General features: G+C 42.5%; 2 protein-coding genes across 6 annotated transcripts in view; one reads left to right on the top strand and one right to left on the bottom strand.

The window, feature by feature from the left end:
- The first annotated feature begins 1,126 nt into the window (after window positions 1–1,126).
- tcea2 (transcription elongation factor A (SII), 2) lies at window positions 1,127–8,719 on the top strand. 2 transcript variants are annotated; one of them, XM_069717415.1, is made up of 10 exons: window positions 1,127–1,297; window positions 2,834–2,896; window positions 3,419–3,524; window positions 4,589–4,682; window positions 4,819–4,961; window positions 5,702–5,759; window positions 6,024–6,177; window positions 6,609–6,755; window positions 6,918–6,989; window positions 8,371–8,719. In XM_069717415.1, the coding sequence occupies exons 1-10, from the start codon at window positions 1,229–1,231 to the stop codon at window positions 8,377–8,379; spliced, it is 915 nt and encodes a 304-aa protein (XP_069573516.1). In that variant the 5' UTR covers window positions 1,127–1,228; the 3' UTR covers window positions 8,380–8,719. The 2 variants fall into 2 exon arrangements, with proteins under 2 accessions (XP_069573516.1, XP_069573517.1); XM_069717416.1 differs by lacking the exon at window positions 6,024–6,177 and having other exon boundaries at window positions 5,702–5,794.
- Window positions 8,720–17,592: 8,873 nt separating this feature from the next.
- The window catches only part of rgs19 (regulator of G protein signaling 19), a 26,891-nt gene continuing 20,354 nt past the window's right edge, over window positions 17,593–24,129 (bottom strand). For all 4 annotated transcript variants that reach the window (XM_069717392.1, XM_069717393.1, XM_069717390.1 and 1 more), the window contains 2 exons: window positions 24,077–24,129; window positions 17,593–20,943 (listed from right to left, as the gene is read on the bottom strand). The exon at window positions 24,077–24,129 is cut by the window's right edge and continues 182 nt beyond it. In XM_069717392.1, coding sequence (XP_069573493.1) covers window positions 20,755–20,943; window positions 24,077–24,129 — 242 coding nt within the window. In that variant the 3' untranslated portion in view covers window positions 17,593–20,754. The remainder of the gene's footprint in view (window positions 20,944–24,076) is intronic.

Raw genomic sequence — 24,129 nt, 5'->3', positions numbered from 1 at the left:
TCCAGGATGTTATTTTCCCCAAAAGGAGGTTGAGAAAGAAGATCACCTCGTTCTTTATGACACCTTCTAGAAAGCCATCAAACACGGAGACACGTCTTAAATTCTCAATATTAAAGTCAATATTTCAGTCAAACTGTGGTGGATTCCTCACTTCATGCTGAAGAAGCTGCAGTAATCAAACTAAAGACAGAAAGGAATCAGTTTCAAACACTTTCTAACTTTACAACGCTGACATCTAGAGGAAGATCGGAGTAAATACACGCAGGTCTTTCTGGATGAAAATGACATCATCCTCCAATAGACGCTCTGTAAATGGTTCCGTGTACTTTTAGACAGAAATTAATTCAATTTATCAGAAATGTGTATATACGTGAATATTACAAGGCCGAGTGCAATTTGAAAAGTAACTAAAGCAGTCAGACAAATGCAGTTCAATAAAAAGTAAAAGATTTACCTCTGAGATGTAGAGAAATACAGAAGCTTAACACTGCATGAATATAAATACCCACATAAAGTACAAAAACCTCAAATATTAACTGAAGTACAGAAGCAGCTTTAGTTAATGTCAAGTCAAGTTATTTAAAAAGCCAATTTATATACACAAGAAAGCAGGGCTGAATTAAAACCAAACAAATAGACTTGAAAACAATTAAGCGATTAATAATAATGACTCATCAAATACACATGAAAGAAATTAAGAACAATATTAAGCAAACATTACAGGATGATATCCATGAGAAGTAGTTCAAATCAATTAATACCAAAAATAAAATTAGGTCAAATCTGAAGAAGCCGAAGAGACGAAATGTTTCCACTCAAAACTTTTAACAGTTGTGATTTTTAATTAAAAAAAAAATTCTTATTCCACCACAGAATAAAATAAATTGTTGTACACCAACTTTAAATAGAACTTTGATTTGACATCAAAAAACATCTGAGGACGGATTTCCAACGAGCTGAACTTTTAACTTGATTTCTCTCAGAGGAACGTTTTCTTCTTGTTCATCTGTGGAGGGAAAAAGTTGGTGGAAAAGTTTTGGCCAAAAGGAGAAACTAAAAACAAACTCCATGTCCCATCATGCACCGCTGTCACACAACAACAAACGAGAGGGAGGCAGCAGCTGGGAGAGGAGACAGACGGACAGACAGTGAAGAGCAGCGGAGAGGAAGACGCTTGTTCTTCATCATCTATGGAGGAAAAGTGACGGACACGAAACCGGCGCGCGACATGGCTCAAAACCAGGAAGTGGAGCGCATCGCCAAAAAGCTGGATAAAATGGTGCACAAGAAGAACACGGTGAGGAAAAGCCGTTTGATGCATCCGCGGGGGGGAAAGCCGCAGCACGCCATCAGGTGATGAGAGTTGGGTTTTACCTGGAACCTCTGAGAGGAAGCTTCTGGAAGCGGATCTGCTGCTGTGGACCGTTTCTACCTCGCGCTCCTGTTTGTCCTGTTGGAAACAGTTTGTGATCAAATCCCAGCAGACAATTAAAACCAGCCCAGCTGGAGGCACTTTAATCCCTCCAGACAGCTTAGTTCAACTCATGTGGTGGGAAGTCAGACGGAAGTTTAAAACGGAACATAAAAGTTCCGTTTTTAATTTTTTAAGTGTAGTTTTAACTTCAATAGTTCGCACGTTGTTAGAAGACAAATTAGTGGAGTTCTTACTAAAATAATGAAACAGGAAATTAAATAGTATGGAGAACTTTATTTTGAAAATATATCAGAGAAACCATGTCTGTATCCGTAAGTTTATTGACCACTGAAGTCATGTTGAATATGACCAGTTGTACACCGAATAAGTGGACGTTTTAACACGTTCACATTTAGGATTAAACTTAAAGAAGGACAATTAAAAGCTAAATTGTTTGTAACTCTAAACCAATCAGCATCCATCAGTGATGTCATCAACCATCAGTGATGTCATCGTTGGTTTGTGAACGTTATGAATCCTCCAGTTCAGATTCTGTCCGTCACCATCTTGCTAGTTCGGAGCGGTTTGGAGCAGGAAGTGACCATATTTGGACGAGCTGGGGGAGGAGCCAGAGGTGGATCTGACCGATCTGATCAGAAACCTGACGATACTACGTCCCGCCCACCGATAGCTGTAACCTGACTGCACCACAGGCCTGTCAATCAAACAGACACGCCCCCCAAAACCAGGTCTTCTTGAATCTTCTTTTCTAATGAATGAGGGATTATTTTCAGATGGACCTCCAGAAAACTAAGAAGAAGGAGTGACTTTAGCTAACAACACCGAGATAACTGATGGACACATTTTATTCACTTTGGATTTGATGAGAGAAGTTGAATGGGAGTCTATGGAGCCGGAGGCTTTTTGGAGCCGACCTCTAGTGGCACTCGCTGGTATTGCAGCTGAAGACACTTCTGGATCAGAACCATTTTACAGACCTGAAGCTACGAACTCTTTTATTTACAGTTTATGGTCTAAAGTCATGTGAAGTAGCAACAAAAAGAGAACTTGGTTTTGGTTCTGGGTACTTGCTCCCTGACTGTGATCCAGTTCGTCTGCTGAACCTGAACTCAGAGTCGGTCCGGTTCCACTCTGCAGGTCGTTGCATCCTAATGAGCGTCAGGTTAGTTTTGAACTATTGGAGCAGCTTTCAACCAATCAGCATTGACCATAAAAGCTCTGCGACCACTGCAGCTGCTTTTTGGAAAAACTGTTTGACCTCGTCAACGCTGGTCCCTGATTGGTCGGGAAACTGACTCATTATCAGTCCCGTTAAAGAGATACTGAAAAAAAACAGTCAGTAAGATGACGTCATATTTTCTGGGAACAAGGTGAATATGAAGGTTGTTGTGTTTGCAGGACGGCGCTCTGGACCTGCTGAGGGAACTGAAGGACATCAAGATGTCTCTGGAGACCCTGCAGGTAATTAAACTCCGCCCCCTTCCGCCGTGCCGCTGCAGACAGAGCGAACATGAATGTACAGCCGTCCGAAACTCAGATCCTGTTCCCGCTTCAGCTTTTTACATCCCGTGTTTCTACATGTCAGAGAAAATACAACTTGTGGTCGCCGGTTCTGCAGCCGCACGCAACACGGCCGGTTCTGTTCCAGCTGGAGTCCAATAATTCATCAGGACAACAAGGAAAACTGAAGTTAGAATTCAACACAGTTTTTGCGTCGTTTTTATATCTTTCAAAAGCTGATAAAACATTTTAGGATTAAATTATTTGAACACTAACATAAAGTGGTCAAAACAAATCCGACACCAAAATCTGTTCAGTTTATTTTTAATTCAGACGTGTAAAATTAAAGAAGAAATATTTCAGATTCTGCTCAAATTCCAGGTCGTCTATCGAACCCGAAGCTGGTCGCTGACTTTTTACGGGAATTTTTAAATAGTGAGAAAAAAAAATCTGTTTGTGATTTAATTTATTTTCTGTCTTCAGTCCACCAGAGTCGGGATGTCGGTGAACGCAGTGAGGAAGCAGAGTTCAGAGGAAGAAGTTCAGACGCTGGCGAAAGGTCTCATCAAGTCCTGGAAGAAACTGCTGGGTAGGAGTGTGTGTGTGTGTGTGTGTGTGTGTGTGTGTGTGTGTGTGTGTGTGTGTGTGTGTGTGTGTGTGTGTGTGTGTGTGTGTGTGTGTGTGTGTGTGTGTGTGTGTGTGTGTGTGTGTGTGTGTGTGTGTGTGTGTGTGTGTGTGTGTGTGTGTGTGTGTGTGTGTGTGTGTGTGTGTGTGTGTGTGTGTGTGTGTGTGTGTGTGTGTGTGTGTGTGTGTGTGTGTGTGTGTGTGTGTGTGTGTGTGTGTGTGTGTGTGTGTGTGTGTGTGTGTGTGTGTGTGTGTGTGTGTGTGTGTGTGTGTGTGTGTGTGTGTGTGTGTGTGTGTGTGTGTGTGTGTGTGTGTGTGTGTGTGTGTGTGTGTGTGTGTGTGTGTGTGTGTGTGTGTGTGTGTGTGTGTGTGTGTGTGTGTGTGTGTGTGTGTGTGTGTGTGTGTGTGTGTGTGTGTGTGTGTGTGTGTGTGTGTGTGTGTGTGTGTGTGTGTGTGTGTGTGTGTGTGTGTGTGTGTGTGTGTGTGTGTGTGTGTGTGTGTGTGTGTGTGTGTGTGTGTGTGTGTGTGTGTGTGTGTGTGTGTGTGTGTGTGTGTGTGTGTGTGTGTGTGTGTGTGTGTGTGTGTGTGTGTGTGTGTGTGTGTGTGTGTGTGTGTGTGTGTGTGTGTGTGTGTGTGTGTGTGTGTGTGTGTGTGTGTGTGTGTGTGTGTGTGTGTGTGTGTGTGTGTGTGTGTGTGTGTGTGTGTGTGTGTGTGTGTGTGTGTGTGTGTGTGTGTGTGTGTGTGTGTGTGTGTGTGTGTGTGTGTGTGTGTGTGTGTGTGTGTGTGTGTGTGTGTGTGTGTGTGTGTGTGTGTGTGTGTGTGTGTGTGTTGTGTGTGTGTGTGTGTGTGTGTGTGCTCTGATGTGTGTGTGTGTGTGTGTGTGTGTGTGTGTGTGTGTGTGTGTGTGTGTGTGTGTGTGTGTGTGTGTGTGTGTGTGTGTGTGTGTGTGTGTGTGTGTGTGTGTGTGTGTGTGTGTGTGTGTGTGTGTGTGTTCTCTGATGTGTGTTTGTTGCTTCGTGTCTCTAACAGAAGGTTCTGATGGGAAGCCGGAGCAGAAGAAGAAGGACGGCTCTCCTGTGAGGTCGTTGTCCTCCTCCAGGGACTCCAGCTGCAGTGAGAAAAGGTCTGTCGCACAGTGATGATGTCACACAACCGCTGGCGGGACGGGAGGACCGTTTCCGTCACCGCTTTGTGATGTCATTAAAAAAAACGGAAGAGGAGCGAAAATTTTACGAAACTTCTCTCCTCCTCCTCATTAGTACGATGTCTGGGGAGACGCCCACCACCCCCAGCAGCCCCGCCCCCCCTCCCCGTGTCACCTCCTTCCCTCCGGCCCCCGTCACCACCGACAGCGTGAGGAACAAGTGTCGAGAGCTGCTGGTGGCGGCGCTGCAGACCGACGGTGAGAACGTTTTAGATTCTGCTCCAGTAGAACGTCTGATTGACGTCTGTGTTTCTGACTTAAAACCATAAAGTCTTCATTCTTCTTTGTTTTTACACTAAATGGAGGAAAAGTCAGTGTTGACAGATTGAACGGATCTTTGAAGGTGAAATCATTTTCACACACAAAGATTCATACTTTTATAATCAGGACTTCAGTTCTGGTTTACAGAATTGACAACAACAACAACAATCCCACCTCACCACCAGGGGGCGTTTTTCTTTTGTGCAATTCATTTGTACTTCAATATCTTTTTGAACCTTGACGTTGTCATGACGACTTTTACTAAACAATGCAAATATTGCACAGATTTTGTTTTGTTTTTTAGAAGGAGGTCGATTTTTCGGAGCTTCGGCACCGAGAATCCAAAACATCAAACCATCCTATGATGCATTTCACGTGTTGTGACATCACGAGTTTTCGTTATGTATCATGAATCAGAAATATTTTCCAAACATAAAAACTTCTTTTGTCTCTCAGGTGTCATAAACTCACATCGCTGCCTCAAAGAATAGTTTTGATGAGAAGTCATTTGTGTTGTTTATTCATCCAGGCTCTCGGTGTTTTAGACTTTTACTAATAATGAAATAATAATTCCATCAAGTAATCAAAACAAAGGAAAGCTGTCTGTTTCTATGGTTACTGTCTAATATTGTATTGATTTGTTTTAATGTTTCTGAAGCTAATCTCGTGTGTTTCAGACGACCACAAGGCCGCCGACGTGGACTGCGAACACCTCGCAGCACAAATCGAAGATCATATCCTTTCACATCACCAACGACAACAGACAGGAAGTGAGTTACTGATCAATGAATTCAGCCGTGAAACTTCCCCACTACTTATATTAGTAATCATTCTTGTTTTACAAGTTATCTGAAAGTGTTTGTCTTATTATGCAAATGAGCCACGAGGGTAGATTTCTAAAGAAGTTCCCAGGTCGTAACACGTTTGATAAAAGCTGTAGATTTGTGTTTGTGCTGGTCGGTCGGGAGCGTGTTTGTTCTCTTGACTCGGCGTCCTACAGATCTTCCAGGAGTTCAAGGCGACAGATATGAAATACAAAAGCCGTCTACGAAGTCGCATCTCCAACCTGAAGGACCAGAAGAACCCGGACCTGCGGCGCGGCGTCCTGTCCGGAGACATCTCGCCGCAGCGCATCGCCCGCATGACGGCCGAGGTCGGTCGCTCACCGCCTCATCGACGCTCCTCAGAGGGTCGATGAGGCGGCGCGTCGGCCAATCAGACGCTTCCATGTCTTTTTCTGTTTTGATTTTATTTTCAAAGTCTAAAAAGACAGACGGGAAACAATTCAATTGAAGTTCTGTGGTGCTAAATTCTAATCAGAGGACACTTTCAACACAAAGAGAGAAATCCATCCGTTCTCATTCAGAGCTGAAGTGTTTGAAAAGATCTTTTTTACGTCCACCAACTCAACACCGATCCAGGACTTCTTCTAGACTTTTGATGTCCTCAGTTATTACAATATTAGAAAAACAAAGACAATGAATAAAGCATCTGAAGTGTGTGTGTGTGTGTGTGTGTGTGTGTGTGTGTGTGTGTGTGTGTGTGTGTGTGTGTGTGTGTGTGTGTGTGTGTGTGTGTGTTCAGGAGATGGCGAGTGCAGAGCTGAAGCAGATCCGAGAGGATCTGACCAAAGAGTCCATCAGAGAGCATCAGCTGTCGAAGGTCGGAGGCAACGAGACGGACATGTTCATCTGCAACAGGTGTCACGGGAAGAGCTGCACGTACACGCAGGTAACCACACGCACACACACGCACACACACGCACACACACACACACACACACACACACACACACACACACACACACACACACACACACACACACACACACACACACACACGCGTGTCCCAGCTGTCGGCTCCCTCTCAGTGTCTGCTGTGTTTGTGTCATAGGTTCAGACCCGCAGCGCCGACGAACCCATGACGACTTTTGTTGTGTGTAACAGTTGCGGCAACCGATGGAAGGTGAGGAACCGACACCTGAAACACACGCAAACAAAAAGGAAACGTCATGTACACATAATTAATATACGCGGTTTATCTATTATTATTATTGCAACCCTAATGTATAGTATTATTTTTCAAATACTTATCATTCCATCACTTCTTTTAGAGGACGAATGTGATCCTGAAAACTAAGAAAAGACACCGAATAAGAAAGTAAATTTGGTTGTTGACCTTTTCAGAACAAAATAATCTGTTGGTTTTATAAAAGATGTAAAACTCTCCGAACAATAAGTAAAGCTTTCATTGTTCAAAGGTGGAAAGTAGTTTCTTATTCCTCAGATGCATTATGGAGGTGAAATGTATTAGTGTCAGTAACAGACTCTCACCACAAGATGGCAGCAGAGACTGGACTCCAGTTTCCTCTCTGCTCTCCTTCAGTAATCACTTTTTTGTTTCTTTTTCTTCACACATTTTCTATATTTTGAATTTCGAATTCTTAAATTTGTCTTCCTGCCTTTGCCTCCCTGACTTCTCAGTTTTGACTTCTCTGCTGTCCTTTTCAACCTCCTTTGTAGTTTTTCTCCATGTCCTTTCCTCCCTCCCTTATTTATTCGAGGTCAAGGTGAAGCAGCTAATTAGAGAAGTTGTTGTGGATCCGTTTTGTTGTTTCAGCAGAGACGCAGCAGACATAAAAAAAAAGTTACATTAAGTTTTATGATCTTGTGTATCTCATTCTTATCTTTAAAATAAATAAAAGTTGTAGTTCAGTTGAAGTTTATAAATATGATTTTTGTATGAAGGAATTTTTGTGTCTTTATCATTCAAGCAAAAAAAATAAGATTTAAGTAAAACCATTTAATTTATACAAACAAATTTCTCAGTTTTGGTCATGAAACTAGACTTTTTGGTTGCAAATAGAAAAACTTTTGTTTATGAATCAAAAACTTTTGTTTGCAAATCAATTTTTTTTGTTTAGGAATCAAAAACCTTCATTTACGAATAAAAAAAAGTTTGTTTATAAAACAACAACTTTTGGTTGCAAGTTGAGTTGGATGTAGTGGGCGGGGCATATGTTCATGGATGAGACAGGAGTTTCTAAAACTGTAAAAGCTCATTTGTTCACAAACCAAATTATTTTATTCCCAGTTCTTATTTTTACTGACTAACTTGATTTTTGAGTGCAGTGCCACAAATTGTCTGTCAAAACTGTTTTTTGTTTTGTTTTGTTTTGTTTTTTTCTTCTTGGCTTACATGATAAAAACATAAAAATACCTCCATAGTTTTGAGGAAACTCCACTGAGCTGTTTTAACTCCACAGGAATTAAAAATGTTGCAAATTAAGATTTAATGAAGTTCAACCTTAATTTAATCAGTTGCTTTTTCTTTCCCTGTCTTTCAGTTCTGTTGAGGAAGACCCGAGTGTATATTATTCCATCAAGAACCAAACCCACAAAATAAAAATCTGAATTTCATTTTTTTTTTTTTTTTTTTTACATTTGATAAAACTTATTTTTTATTAATATCTATATATAACAAAAATCTGTAATATATTTGGAGAAAAAAGTCTAATTGTTTAATTTGTTTTGTATGGAGCACTTTAGAGTTTATTTCTTCAGGTAGATGAAGCTTTAATGGAGATTGAAATCACAGTTAGACCTTGTGGAAACAGTGGATGTGCCTTTCTTTGCCATGTTGTGCTGCCACATATTTTGCCCACAACAATAATATTAAAGTTGCTCTTGGATTAAGATCGTTTTACTGTGTATTTTGTTTCCTTCCTGTTGGCATGTTTGGTTTTTATGAGATTACAGAATATAACATTTTTAATTAAATCTGATAGAAAGCATAGCATGAGGTTGAGGTTAACTACATTCCTAAATCTGATTTAGGTAGGTAGGTAGGTATTTACTTTATTAATCCCCGAGGGGAATTTTTTTCGCTACAGCAGCATACAGAAGCAATAAGATAATAATAGAAATAATAGAATAAAATAATAGAATAGAATAATAGAAAAGCAATAAAATAGCAGTAAATTGCAGTAGAAAATATAAATATAAAATGCACAGTATATACAGTACATTATATATCTATATATATTATATACAACCAAACCAAGAAACACAGTCAACAGTGTTATTGTACTGTGATGGATTTTGCCAGAGGTGAGTTATTGTACAGTCTTATTGCAGTGGGCAGGAATGATCTCCTGTATCTGGAATGATCTCCTGTATCTGGAATGATCTCCTGTATCAGGAATGATCTCCTGTATCTGGAATGATCTCCTGTATCAGGAATGATCTCCTGTATCAGGAATGATCTCCCGTATCAGGAACGATCTCCCGTATCTGGAACGGTCTCCCGTATCAGGAACGGTCTCCTGTATCTGGAATGATCTCCTGTATCTGGAATGATCTCCTGTATCTGGAATGATCTCCTGTATCTGGAATGATCTCCTGTATCAGGAATGATCTCCTGTATCTGGAATGATCTCCTGTATCTGGAATGATCTCCTGTATCAGGAATGATCTCCTGTATCAGGAATGATCTCCTGTATCAGGAATGATCTCCTGTATCAGGAATGATCTCCTGTATCTGGAATGATCTCCTGTATCAGGAACGATCTCCTGTATCAGGAATGATCTCCTGTATCAGGAACGATCTCCTGTATCAGGAACGGTCTCCTGTATCTGGAAAGATCTCCTGTATCTGGAATGATCTCCTGTATCTGGAATGATCTCCTGTATCTGGAATGATCTCCTGTATCTGGAATGATCTCCTGTATCTGGAATGATCTCCTGTATCTGGAATGATCTCCTGTATCTGGAATGATCTCCTGTATCTGGAATGATCTCCTGTATCTGGAATGATCTCCTGTATCAGGAATGATCTCCTGTATCAGGAACGATCTCCTGTATCAGGAACGATCTCCCGTATCTGGAACGGTCTCCCGTATCAGGAACGGTCTCCTGTATCTGGAATGATCTCCTGTATCTGGAATGATCTCCTGTATCTGGAATGATCTCCTGTATCAGGAATGATCTCCTGTATCAGGAATGATCTCCTGTATCTGGAATGATCTCCTGTATCTGGAATGATCTCCTGTATCAGGAATGATCTCCTGTATCAGGAATGATCTCCTGTATCAGGAATGATCTCCTGTATCAGGAATGATCTCCTGTATCTGGAATGATCTCCTGTATCAGGAACGATCTCCTGTATCAGGAATGATCTCCTGTATCAGGAATGATCTCCTGTATCAGGAACGGTCTCCTGTATCTGGAAAGATCTCCTGTATCTGGAATGATCTCCTGTATCTGGAATGATCTCCTGTATCTGGAATGATCTCCTGTATCTGGAATGATCTCCTGTATCTGGAATGATCTCCTGTATCTGGAATGATCTCCTGTATCTGGAATGATCTCCTGTATCTGGAATGATCTCCTGTATCAGGAATGATCTCCTGTATCAGGAATGATCTCCTGTATCAGGAATGATCTCCTGTATCTGGAATGATCTCCTGTATCAGGAATGATCTCCCGTATCTGGAATGATCTCCCGTATCTGGAATGATCTCCCGTATCAGGAATGATCTCCCGTATCAGGAACGATCTCCCGTATCTGGAACGGTCTCCCGTATCTGGAACGATCTCCTGTATCTGGAACGGTCTCCTGTATCTGGAACGGTCTCCTGTATCTGGAATGCAGCTGGAGGAGTCTTTTGGAGAACGTCCTCCTCTGTCCCTACAGCAGGTGGAGAGGGTGGACAGGATTATCCAATATGGACAATAGTTTGTTCAGCGTCCTCCTCTCCACCACCAGCACGGTGGTGCAGTGGTTAGCATTGTCACCTCACAGCAAAAAGGTTCCGGGTTCGAATCCGGTCCTGGGCCTTTCTGTGCGGAGTTTGCATGTTCTCCCTGTGCTTGCGTGGGTTCTCTCCGGGTTCTCCGGCTTCCTCCCATCATCCAAAAACATGCACCTCAGGTCAGGTTACCTGGCGCCGCGCTAGTGGCAGCCTGCTGCAGCATCTCCCCCCTGAGAGCCCCCCTGCTGTAGTGAAGACATTTCCCCTCAGGGATTAATAAAGTGAATAAAATAAAAAAATAAAATTTTTTCCAGGCTGTTCAGTTTGCAGCCGATGATGGAGCCGGCCTTCTTCACCAGTTTGTTAAGTCTGTTGGTGTCTCCGGCTCCAATGCTGCTCCCCCAGCAGACTACTAGAAGTACAGTTCACTGGCCACAACAGATGGTAGAACATCTCCAACATCTTGATGCCCACATTGAAGGATCGAAGTTTCCTCAAGAAAAAGAGTCGACTCATCCCCTTCTTGTAGACAGCGTTGATGTTGGTCTTCCAGTTCAGTCTGTTGTCGATGGAGACACCCAGGTACTTGTACTCCTCCACCATGTCCACCTCCTCTCCCAGAACTCTCAGCGGTTGTGGAGCCGTCGTCTTCCTCCTGAAGTCGACCACCATCTCTCTGGTCTTGGCCACGTTCAGGAGGTGATTTCTACCAGCCCACTCCACAAAGTCCTCCACTACTGCCCTGTACTCCTCCTCCCGTCCATCCCTTATACACCGTCCACTGACTCCTCCTCCCGTCCATCCCTTATACACCGTCCACTGACTCCTCCTCCCGTCCATCCCTTATACACCGTCCACTGACTCCTCCTCCCGTCCATCCCTTATACACCGTCCACTGACTTCTCCTCCCGTTCCAGAGAACTTCTGCAGATGTCTTGACTCTGAGTTGTTCTGGAAGTCAGTGGTGTAGAAGGTGAACAGGAAGGAGACAGAACAGTTCCCTGAGGAGCTCCAGTACCACTGACCACCGTATCAGACAGCACACTGCCCAGACGGACAAACTGTGGTCTGCCTGTCAGGTAGTCAGTGATCCAGGAGACGGTGGGCGTGTCCACCTCCTCCACCCCCCCACCACCCGCAGCTTCTCACTCAGCAGCAGTGGTTGGATGGTGTTGAATGCACTGGAGAAATCAAAGAAGGTGATTCTCACAGATTCACCGGTTCCATCCAGGTGAGACTGAGCTCGTTGCAGCAGGTAGATGATGGCGTCGTCCACTCCCACATGAGGCTGGTACGCAAATTGCAGAGGGTCCAGAGAAGATTTCACCAGCGGCCTGAGGTGGGCCAAGACCAGCCTCTCCAGCACCTTCATCACATGAGATGTGAGGGCAACCGGTCGGTAGTCGTTGAGGCCAGATGGAGTCGTCTTCTTGGGGACAGGAACCAGGCAGGACGTCTTCCACAGCACCGGGACTTCCTCCTGCTTCAGGCTCAGGTTGAAGAGGTGTTGTAGGACCTCAGCCAGCTGGACAGCGCAGGTCTTCAGGACCCCGGGGCTGATGCCTTCAGGTCTTCAGGTCCGATGTCCTCAGGTCCGATGCCGTCAGGCCTTCAGGACCACGGGGCTGATGCCGTCAGGTCCTGCAGCCTTGCGCTGGTGTTCTCTCCAGCTGTCTCCTAACCTGGCCAGTCGTCACAGAGAGAGAGAGGAAGGGGGGGGGGGGTCGAGGTGTCGATGGAGGAAGAGCCCTTTGAGATTGATGGCTCTATGCAGTTCACCAGGGGGCGCAGAGGGGGGAGGGGGAGGCAGCAGAGGTGTTTGGGAGGTGTAAGGCATGGAGGAGACAGATGAGGGTGGTGTGCTGTTGAAGAAACAGTTTAGTTCATTTGACCTCTCCAGGTTCCCCCTGACTGTTCCTCTCCAGGTTTCCCCTGGTTGTTCCTCTCCAGGTTCCCCCTGGTTGTTCCTCTCCAGGTTCCCCCTGGTTGTCTCTCTCTCCCCTTGAATCCAGTAATCTCCTTCATACCGGTCCACACCTCCCTCACGTTGTTCTGCTGGAGTTTGGCCTCCAGCTTCCTCCTGTAGGAGTCCTTGCACTCCCTCATCTTCTCCTTCAGGTGGCGCTGCACTCTCCTGAGCTCCTCCCTGTCCCCAGACCTGAAGGCTGCTTTCTTCTTATTAGGAGAACTTTCAGGTCACTGGTGATCCACGGTTTATTGTTGGGGAAGCATTTTACAGTCCGGGATGGTACGGTGGTGTGTTCACAGAATTTGATGTATTCTGTGATACAGTCCGTCCTGCTGTTGATGTCCTCCCCATGTGGTCCAAACAGCACATTCCAGTCCGTGGACTCAAAGCAGTCCTGCAGGGCGTCTTTAGAGCAGGTCCCAAACTGTTAAAGCCACAAAAATAATTCAGTGTTTTTTTTACCAACCAGATTTGAAGACAAATCAGAATTACCCTCAAACTGTGCCTTTATTACTCAGCCACTCACTCAGTAACAGATCTTCATTGGGCTGTCGCTGCAGTTCATCCAGAAATAAACATTAAGTGACACTCGAGTCAAAAACGGAGTCGTCTTCTGTGTTTTCCCAAAGATGCCGGCGTTGACAGAGGTGATGAGAAGTGATGAGAAATGATGAGAAGTGAGAAGTGGTGAGAAGTGATGAGAAGTGATGAGAAGTGGTGAGAAGTGGTGAGAAGTGATGAGAAGTGGTGAGAAGTGATGAGAAGTGAGAAGTGAGAAGTGATGAGAAGTGAGAAGTGGTGAGAAGTGAGAAGTGAGAAGTGATGAGAAGTGAGAAGTGGTGAGAAGTGATGAGAAGTGAGAAGTGATGAGAAGTGGTGAGAAGTGGTGAGAAGTGATGAGAAGTGAGAAGTGATGAGAAGTGAGAAGTGAAGAAGTGATGAAGTGATGAGAAGATGAGAAGTGAGAAGTAATGAGAGAAGTGAGAGAAGTGAGAAGTGAGAAGTGAGAAGTGATGAGAAGTGAGAAGTGGTGAGAAGTGATGAGAAGTGATGAGAAGTGAGAAGTGATGAGAAGTGAGAAGTGGTGAGAAGTGAGAAGTGATGAGATGAGTGAGAAGTGATGAGAAGTGAGAAGTGAGAAGTGATGAGAAGTGAGAAGTGAAGTGATGAGAAGTGATGAGAAGTGAGAAGTGATGTGAGAAGTGATGAGAAGTGAGAAGTGAGAGAAGTGATGAGAAGTGAGAAGTGATGAGAAGTGAAGTGAGAAGTGAGAAGTGAGAAGTGATGAGAAGTGATGAAGTGAGAGTGAGAAGTGATGAGAAGTGAGAAGTGGTGAGAAGTGATGAGAAGTGATGAGTGGTGAGAAGTGATGAGAAGTGATGAGAAGTGAGAAGTGATGAGAAGTGAGAAGTGATGAGAAGTGAGAAGTGATGAGAAGTGAGAAGTGGTGAGAAGTGATGAGAAGTGATGAGAAGTGAGAGAAGTGATGAGAAGTGATGAGAAGTGAGAAGTGATGAGAAGTGAGAAGTGGTGAGAAGTGATGAGAAGTGAGAAGTGGTGAGAAGTGAGAAGTGATGAGAAGTGATGAGAAGTGAGAAGTGGTGAGAAGTGATGAGAAGTGAGAAGTGATGAGAAGTGATGAGAAGTGAGAAGTGATGAGAAGTGAGAAGTGGTGAGAAGTGATGAGAAGTGAGAAGTGATGAGAAGTGAGAAGTGGTGAGAAGTGAGAAGTGATGAGAAGTGAGAAGTGGTGAGAAGTGAGAAGTGGTGAGAAGTGATGAGAAGTGATGAGAAGTGAGAAGTGATGAGAAGTGAGAAGTGATGAGAAGTGATGAGAAAGCCGAGCAGCGAAAGCTCTGGTTGTGTTTGTTGTGGAAACACTGCTGAGCTCTTTCCATACATGAGCATGGAAGAGACAGAGGAAGGCTGCGAGGTCCGAGACTCCACATTCAGTTCATGTCTTCTTCTTGGATGGAAAACAGACTGAAGTCGAGCGGTTTAGACAAAACGCAGAAGAGCTGCAACTGATGGAGAAGAAAAGGGTGGAGAGAGAGAAACTAAACTCCAGGAGGCAGATTCAAACTGATTGTGAACATTTTTAAAGGTTAGAGAGAAAAATTCTGAAGGAAACTGGTAAATTAAAATGGATATTGTGATCAAAGATACGTTTTGTTTGTTTGGGCAATTTGGTCATTATTTCTGTGGCGTTAGCCGCAATTACTTTCAACAATTATAACATTTCACCCAACAACCACCATGAATCAGATGTTAGCAATTGCTTTTGTCCAATTTTAGTTCAGTTTTAATGGAAAAACTACAAAAATAATAATATACTGAGCAGCTAAAAGTAGTCTCTGTAGCTAGCTGAAATAAAAAGGCTAAACGAAGCACATCAGTAGCTGATGATGACGAAGACATCTGAACAGTGGTGAAGGCTTTATTTAACGGGAAAGAAATATACCAAACACTTCCTGTTTCCTCGAAATAAATCATTTATATCGGAGACAGAAGGTCTGAGACGTCCTTCAGGGAACACTAACAGCTGGTTGTGTTGAGTTTATCAGCCGCGGAGAACAGAACTAGTTTTTGCAAAATACCAATGTTTGTTAATTTGTTAATGGAAACATTATTGTAGTTGTTTCAAGCACCTGTTGACAACATTTTGTTCTGATGTCTTTGTCTAATAAACTCTCGGCAAGATAAGGCGAACACTTAACTGAAATAAAAACAAAAATCCTTCAAAACTATCAGTGTATTGAAAAGCTGAGGAAATATAACATTTGGTCCAAAATGTGAAACGATTACAACGGTATAGCGTGTTCTCCAAAAAGGCTTGAAAAAGATGTAGTTTAGTATGTCGTTCAAAAAGTCAAAGACAAGTCATATTATACAACGTGATTGAAAAAAATCATGAAAAAAGTCATATTATATGACATTATATGACATGAAAAAAACTCATACTTTAGTATGTCGTTAGAAATATGAAAAAAAAAAAAGTCAAAGTATGGGAGCAGCACGGTGGTGCAGTGGTTAACATGGAGGCCTCAGTCAAATATCATTCTACATCTCATTTACAAGTTAATAACATTGTCACGCTGCAGCATTTGATAAAGATTTAAAACTATAGCATGTCGTCCAAACTATGATAAAAAAGTCTGACTTTTTAAAATCGGACCGACTGCGTGACTCCGTCGGAGGTGAAACGACGTCATGTGACTTTTAGCAGTTTGACTGAGACGCAGTCGGAGGAAACTTCTAGAAGTGACAATTATCAGTGAAGATCAACAGAAAACTAGGATGGACAGTATGGAAGTCTGAGACAGTGTGTGTGTGTGTGTGTGTGTGTGTGTGTGTGTGTGTGTGTGTGTGTGTGTGTGTGTGTGTGTGTGTGTGTGTGTGTGTGTGTGTGTGTATATACAGTATGTTTGTGTGTCTGTGTCACATAGTGAATTAATCGCAAACACAAGCAGTTCAAGTTACAGTGAACTGTGGAAAAAGACCAGACACAACCTACGAGTCGACGGTTTTACAGGGTGTGTGTGTGTGTGTGTGTGTGTGTGTGTGTGTGTGTGTGTGTGTGTGTGTGTGTGTGTGTGTGTGTGTGTGTGTGTGTGTGTGTGTGTGTGTGTGTGTTCCCTTGAGGAACAGACTTGTTGGGAGTATCAACAGTGAGAGTGAACTGCAACAGCTCAGCTCAGTTCATGTTCACTTCAGGTTCAAACTTCAAACTAGAGTTTCAACGTTTAGTTTTTTTAGGACCAGACGTCCCTTCGTCCCTTGAGAAGAACGAACGTCCCTTCGTCTCCCTGAGAAGAACGAACGTCCCTTCGTCTCGCTGAGAAGAACGAACGTCCCTTCGTGTCCCTGAGAAGAACGAACGTCCCTTCGTCTCCCTGAGAAGAACGTCCCTTCGTGTCCCTGAGAAGAACGAACGTCCCTTCGTCTCCCTGAGAAGAACGTCCCTTCGTCTACCTTCATCTTCTGCACAAATAACAAAACCATTTGTCTGTTTTGTTCCATTTTTTTTAATGCTAACAATAAAGGGACACTTTGGTTGTATGAAGCACTCGTCAGAAGCCGGCGTATATTAGCTGCAAATATCTAACTTGTATCCTATATTTACAATATTTTGACCATCGGACGCTCCTTTCTGACGGGTAACAGCGCCGTTACGTTCGCTACCAGACTCCCTCCACTAAAACTGTCATTTTACCACGAGGAACATCAGACTTTATGTTCTACGGCTGCCGTAATTCTATTAATTTATTTATGTCTTCATTTGAAATGTTGAAAATTAATATACATATTTATTCAAATAAATTGACATGGACAATACTAGAAGTGACCACAAGGGGTCCTCTGACCGACCAGGGCAGCTGGTGTTGTTGCTGAAGAAGCGACTTACATCGAGGCGCCGGCGAGTCCGTCTGGATTTTTTTATTTATTTATGAATTATTTGCCGGTTTGTTTATCGTGTTTTTGTTGTTTCTTTAAATGTGGGATGTTTGTATAAACTTGGACTGTTTGTGTTTGTGATGGTTGGAGCTACATCGCCGCTGTTTACGCCTTAATGTTGACATCGTGGTTCCAGTCATCAGCTGCAGTTTGGATTCACCTCAAATCTCCTCAAACACACTGAAGGTGAGACAAACATTTCCACCAGCTGCCGGCTTCTTTGAGGGATAACACCGACTTACTTCCTGTCAATCACTGTAACTTTAGGAAAACTGTCATTATTACTTTTTTGTTTTTGTTCTGTGTTTTAAATTCACCTTAAAAAAAATAGATCAATCTATAAAAACAATAATCACTTCCACACAACACAGAAGAAATGAAGCTGCTTCTCATTGGATGTTTGAGGGTTTCCGTTTATATATGTACAATTAGAATCACAGTTTTAACAAAATATAAAATAAATAACATTAACAATACTAAGATAAATGCATTCTGAGTGACCAGTCCGGTGAAGACGTAGGCATCTCTTCTTTTCTTTTTTTTGATATAATCTGTGGTCTCTGCCTCTGCAGGCAACTACAAACGTTTGTATTCCTCAAACTACATTTCCCATGAAGCACTGGGTGTGTAAGCATCCCATCTCACATAATAGGTATCTTCTTTTCTTTCTATATATATATATATATATATATATATATATATATAGTTTATCAATTGTTTTTCATTCATATATTTTTTTTTGCACCTGGGATTTCCTCCCACCCCCCTTCCTGAATTGACCAACCACAGATCGGCCCTGCAGCTTCCTGCAGCCAATCAGGAGCAGGCGTCCGTGTGGGAGACAGACAGTGGTGAGGTCGAAGGTGAGAGGTCACAGAGGCAGAGGTCAGCAGCAGCAGTGCCCAGGTAAGCCACCCTGGTATGTGTGTGTGTGTGTGTGTGTGTGTGTGTGTGTGTGTGTGTGTGTGTGTGTGTGTGTGTGTGTGTGTGTGTGTGTGTGTGTGTGTGTATTAATATTTGTATTACTATACTTACTGGGACAATTTAAACTTCTCAAGTTAAATGTTTCGAGAATTTTTTAAAGATTTTATAAAACTAAAATGTTATCTTTTTCAGCCCTTTAAAGCTTCAGTTCCAACTTTTACAATATGACAACACTTGAAATATTTCAACACAACATGATTAAATTGTGAGTAAAATGTTGTGTTCATGGGAGGATAATTATTGGTACAGTAAATAACACGTGTCACAAATTCAAGGTTGGTAATAATCCGAGTTGTTGACAGCTGAGCTGTGCAGTCAGACGGATTTCGGTTGCTGTGCAGACATAATGTTTAACTTTTAAATGCGCTAATCATTTTTAAGGTCAGAAACTTATCGGAGATTTCAGACAAATTTTAAGTTCTCAGGCATATTTTTTTCTCAGAATTTTTGCAGTTGCTGTTTTCATTTACTTGATGATGTTATAAACAAGGATTTCAACATCTCATAAATACAGTGTTAATATCACTGTATTCACAGAAAGAAAGAAAACATTTCATATTGTTACTCTAAATGCTGAATTTGAAAAAGAACAGATAATTGTTAAGTTCACATTTTGTTTAGTTTTTTCCTCCTTGTCTTTTGAAGTTCATAAAGTGTCAGGAATTTTACATTGGAACATTTTCCTGGTGAAGATTTTAAGTTGAGAGCTGATTAATTAAATTTACACATTTAAAGAGCCGTCGATCAACGAACCAAATAACAAATAGTTTCAGCTGTTACGATTCCTAAACTCCACCATTTAAAAAAACAAAAACAACAACCAAGAAAAATTGTCTTTGATAATGCTGAATTTGAAGAGTGTTGCTATATTTAAAATTATGTACCACATTATATTGAAGCTAATAACTTGATTTGTTTATAAGTGCGTGTTCAAAGAGAATTAGCGCTCCATTATTCCGTTATGAAACATTTCGCAGCACAGATCCTCTAAAACTCCAAAATATCACACGATGAACCAGAAAGTAAATTTGTCTTTGAGATTATTGAAAGAATCCCATAAAGTATAGTAACACAAAGCTTGTAAATATGTGTGAATTGTGTTTCTGAACTCCAGTGTTTTACTGCAGTGTCTGTGATGTCGGGTGGAGAATCAGTACAGTCTCAGAGGAATCCTCCTCTTCCTCAGAAAAAAAAATCCAGGAAGGAGAGAAAGTGGTAGAAACCCCCCAAAAAATTAAAAATTAAAATGTTTCATAGAGTTTTCTGTTAAAAAATAGACGTCTTGTCTGTTTGTAAATCAGTAGTTGGAAGGAGTTGACGGCTTTCCTTCGTCCGTTTGTTATAGCAGGAGTGAAATGATCGATCCAGCAAACAAAGAGGAGGCGAATAATGGAGGAGCACCGTGTTCTCCAGGAGAAAGAAAGAAAGAAAGAAAGAAAGAAAGAAAGAAAGAAAGGGGAGGTGGGTGGAGCTCAGGGGAGGTTTGGTGGAGGTGGGTGGAGGTCCGCCCTCCGACCGGTCGTTTAGGTAATCGGACGTTCGGAGGGAAAAACAAACCAACTGAAGAATAGATTAATTGAAATTCATCAGAATCAGAAACTCGTCTCCACATGAAATATTTCAACATCTCAGATCGCTTCCTTCGAAAAGAGCTTCAAAGACGAAGAAGTGATGATGAGCAACAGATGGATGACAGAAGTACAGACAAGTTAAAGAGATTAAATTTAAAATTTTGCTCTTGTGAGTCCAGAATTCACGAATAAACAAATGAACCTTTTATATTGAAGTGGCAAATATATCTAAATTTGCTGAATTAGTTAAATATCCAGTGTTGGGCAGACCATAATATTATTAAAGGGTCTCTTATTCATGTTTTCTGAACTTCGGACAAACTGTTTCTCAGCAAATGGGCAAATGGAGTTTTTTCGGAGACAGACTGACTATAAGACGGTAAAAAGTCCTCCAGTTTACATTTTATTTGTCTAAATCATGTTTTTGTTAAAACGCTGACGTCAGCATGTGTCGAGAGTTTTTTTAATTACTCTCGCTGGCAGACTGGAGAGACAAAAGTTCTTGAATTGAATTTAATGAAGATTAATTTGATGCTCCATTATAGTTTCTGTACTTGTCATCCTGCCAATCTGCTGTTTTAAAGTATTTTTAAAGTTAAAATTAATGTTTAAATCACAAAAAGTTGAATTGAAACAATTTGCTCGACTTTTCACAACTACTAACGGACAGATTTGAAGTATTTTGATGCTGTACTTCTATTTCATTGTAATGTTTGTCTCTCTTTTTTAAGGCCCTTTAAGACAGTTTTATGAGAGAAAAAGAGGAAAATTATAGCTAAAAGGAGAATAAAATAAATAAAGGAGCGAAACAGAAGAGACGAAAGAAGGAAAACAGAAACTCAACTGGAGAGAAAAGAAAACGTGAAAAGAAAGAAGCTCTCGGCTCTGATTGGTCAGATTTGGGAGGTTTCTGATGAGTTAGAGACCGTCGGAGATGAAATGCTCTGCGGGGTTTCCTGCGGTCTCGGCACCACAGAAGAAGAAGGAGGCGGCGAGGGACTAGGACTCCGAGGAGGTGCGAGAGCCGCCGTGGACGAGCGTCTTGTAGATGTTGGAGGAGAGGAAGCGTGGGTACGAGTCTCGGTGCATCAGCGTGTAGATCTGCAGCTGAGCGTCTTCGAAGGTGTGAGGCGTCGGGTCCTGCATCTTCCTGTTGATCACCTCTCGGACCCGGGCATCCAGGCTCACCTGCACGGAAACACACTTTACTTTCACCAAAGTTCAACTGAATGTGGAACCGACACTAAACAGAGTCATCGTTCATCGTTGGGACGGTCGGCGACTCGGTCGACGGTTACATGCGTGTATTCACCGCATGAACATACGTGTCTGGTCACACCAGGAGAAGCCTCAACGTCCAGAGCACGCAGAAGATCAAGGAAAACTACACAAACCTGTGAGCCTATCCCAGCTCACATTGGGCGAAGGCAGGGTACATCCTGGACAGGTCGCCAGTCTAGCATACCAGATCAGATCATATATCATATATCAGATCAGATCAGATCATATATCATATATCAGATCAGATCAGATCATATATCATATATATATCATATCATATATCATCATATATCATCATATATCATATATATATCATATCATATATCATCATATATCATCATATATCATATATATATCATATCATATATATCATATATCATCGTATATCAGATCAGATCATATCATATATCATATAATATATATCAGATCATATATCATATCATATATATCATATATCATATCAGATCATATCAGATCAGATAATATCAAATCATATCATATCATTCACAATAATACCAGAAAATGTATATTGTGATAAAGGCAATATTGCAACCTGATGACCTGATGACATCATCGCGGACGGTTCGCTCCTCATCCAGCAACAATCTGGAAGCTCCATGTTCATTTTAAAATGGCGGTTTTGCTAATTCTCCCCTCTGTCCTCTCTGGGCACTTCCCACTGGGAGGCTCCGCCCCCGTTCCACCCACCCACAGGGAGCTCCACCCACCCACACGGAGCTCCACCCACACAAAGCTCCACCCACCCACAGGGAGCTCCACCCACCCACACGGAGCTCCACCCACAGGGAGCTCCACCCACAGGGAGCTCCACCCACCCACACGGAGCTCCACCCACACGGAGCAAAGCAGACATGCAGGTCTACGAAATATCTACGAAAATCATCCTTGAATCTGAAGAACGAAGGAGAAACACAAACATGTTGGTGGACCGTCAGAGCTGCAGCAATAAGTTGATTCAAGTTTTCTCTCTGCAGTTTTGTCTCTCACACACACACACACACACACACACACACACACACACACACACACACACACACACACACACACACACACACACACACACACACACACACACACACACACACACACACACACACACACACACACACACACTAAAGAGTGACCCTGCAGCCTCAGCATGAGCGGATATTTATAGAACGACAAGCTTTCTCTTATGTTTTCCCTGCTCTTATTTTGGAAAAACACACACACACACACACACACACACACACACACACACACACACACACACACACACACACACACACACACACACACACACACACACACGGACAGAGAGATAGGCATTGTACCAAGGTCAGACATGCAGACAGACTGCTAGGCACGCATCTTCTCTGCCAAACTCTCACATCTGGATATCTGGATTTCACAATGTGTGTCTATAAAAAGCCTCAACTGCCAGAAGGTGATGAGAGCAGCAAATTATAGCTTCCTACAGTAAACACACTGTACACACACACACACACACACACACACACACACACACCACACACACACACACACACACACACACACACACACACACACACACACACACACACACACACACACACACACACACACACACACACACACACACACACACACACACACACACACACACACACACACACACACACACACACAGACAACCCCCCACACACACACTTACACACCACACACACACACACACACACACACACACACACACACACACACACACACACACACACACACACACACACCCACACACACTTACACACCACACACACACACACACACACACACACACACACACAACTGTATAAACAAATACACTAGTGTCTAAATATGCCAACACACATGTGCACAGCAGCGATGGAGCCCAACAAGCAGCAAAGCCTCCAGCATTTGTACTAAATAAAGGAGCCACTGTTTAACACACACACACACACACACACACACACACACACACACACACACACACACACACACACACACACACACACACACACACACACACACACACACACACACACACACACACACACACACAGTCATTCAGTTTCAAAATAGTTACAGCTGAACAACAATCAACTTCTGCTAAATTTACATTCAGATAAAATCCCTCAGAAACAAACATTAAAACATCTTTTTTTGAACTCATGTTTGGCCTCCACACCTCCAGCTGCACCAACTGCTTGCTTCCCTTGAGTGTGGCCGGCTAGCTTAGCATCCTCCGCTAGCACGTGAGGAGTTCGAGGAACTCCTGTAAACTGAATCACTAGGAAACAGTGAACCAATAGGAAACACTGAACCAATAGGAAACACTGAACCAATAGGAAACACTGAACCAATAGGAAACAGCGAACCAATAGGAATCACTGAACCAATAGGAAACAGTGAACCAATAGGAAACACTGAACCAATAGGAAACAGTGAACCAATAGGAAACACTGAACCAATAGGAAACAGTGAACCAATAGGAAACACTGAACCAATAGGAAACACTGAACCAATAGGAAACAGTGAACCAATAGGAAACAGTGAACCAATAGGAAACAGCGAGCGGTACGTCTGAGAGGAAAAGTCCCAGTAAAGCAGCATGACTAGAGTCCGACAAGGTTAAATGTGCAGAGTGTCACATGGTTTATAGTCTCATCGCCTGTGGAAAGAAACTGAGGCGTACGAAGCGTTTAGGGGACATCTGTAAATTGTAGCTACAGTAAATAGGTTAAACTCTCCCCCCTCTAAACTGCATGAGAATTAAAGATCTGTACTGTAATGTGATGTTCTTTTTCTTAAAATGAATTTGATAAAAGTTGTCAAGATGGAAAAAAGTACAGAGTTTAGGAAGCGGCATCAAAATGAGGATATCAGTGTTGGTATTGACATCTTTTAAAAGATATCCAAACCCAGTCGAAGCTGCTGAAACCACAAACATCCGTTCAAACCTCCTGGTGTTTACAGTTATTGGGCCAAAACTTTAGGAACCGTCAGATCAGTTTATTTGGACTCAGATGGTGAAGTCATGTTTTACCTCTTTAGGCGACAGTATAGAAATGTAGTCCTCGTAGATGGAGCGAGCTTTCT

Source organism: Brachyistius frenatus, unplaced genomic scaffold, assembly GCF_029030835.1.
Source record: "Brachyistius frenatus isolate BFR_SWC_R1_liver_20210118 unplaced genomic scaffold, ASM2903083v1 Contig_174, whole genome shotgun sequence".
Taxonomy (NCBI): domain Eukaryota; kingdom Metazoa; phylum Chordata; class Actinopteri; family Embiotocidae; genus Brachyistius; species Brachyistius frenatus.
Note: the sequence above shows the minus strand (reverse complement) of the source record. Positions and strands in the feature narration are given on the sequence as shown.

Excerpts from the sequence above, each read along its gene's own strand:
- tcea2 (XM_069717415.1), top strand. The coding sequence starts at position 1,229 with ATGGCTCAAAACCAGGAAGTGGAGCGCATCGCCAAAAAGCTGGATAAA. Across the intron at positions 4,962-5,701 it reads GGCGGCGCTGCAGACCGACG|ACGACCACAAGGCCGCCGAC; the intron begins GTGAGAACGTTT and ends CGTGTGTTTCAG. Across the intron at positions 6,756-6,917 it reads AGAGCTGCACGTACACGCAG|GTTCAGACCCGCAGCGCCGA; the intron begins GTAACCACACGC and ends TTTGTGTCATAG.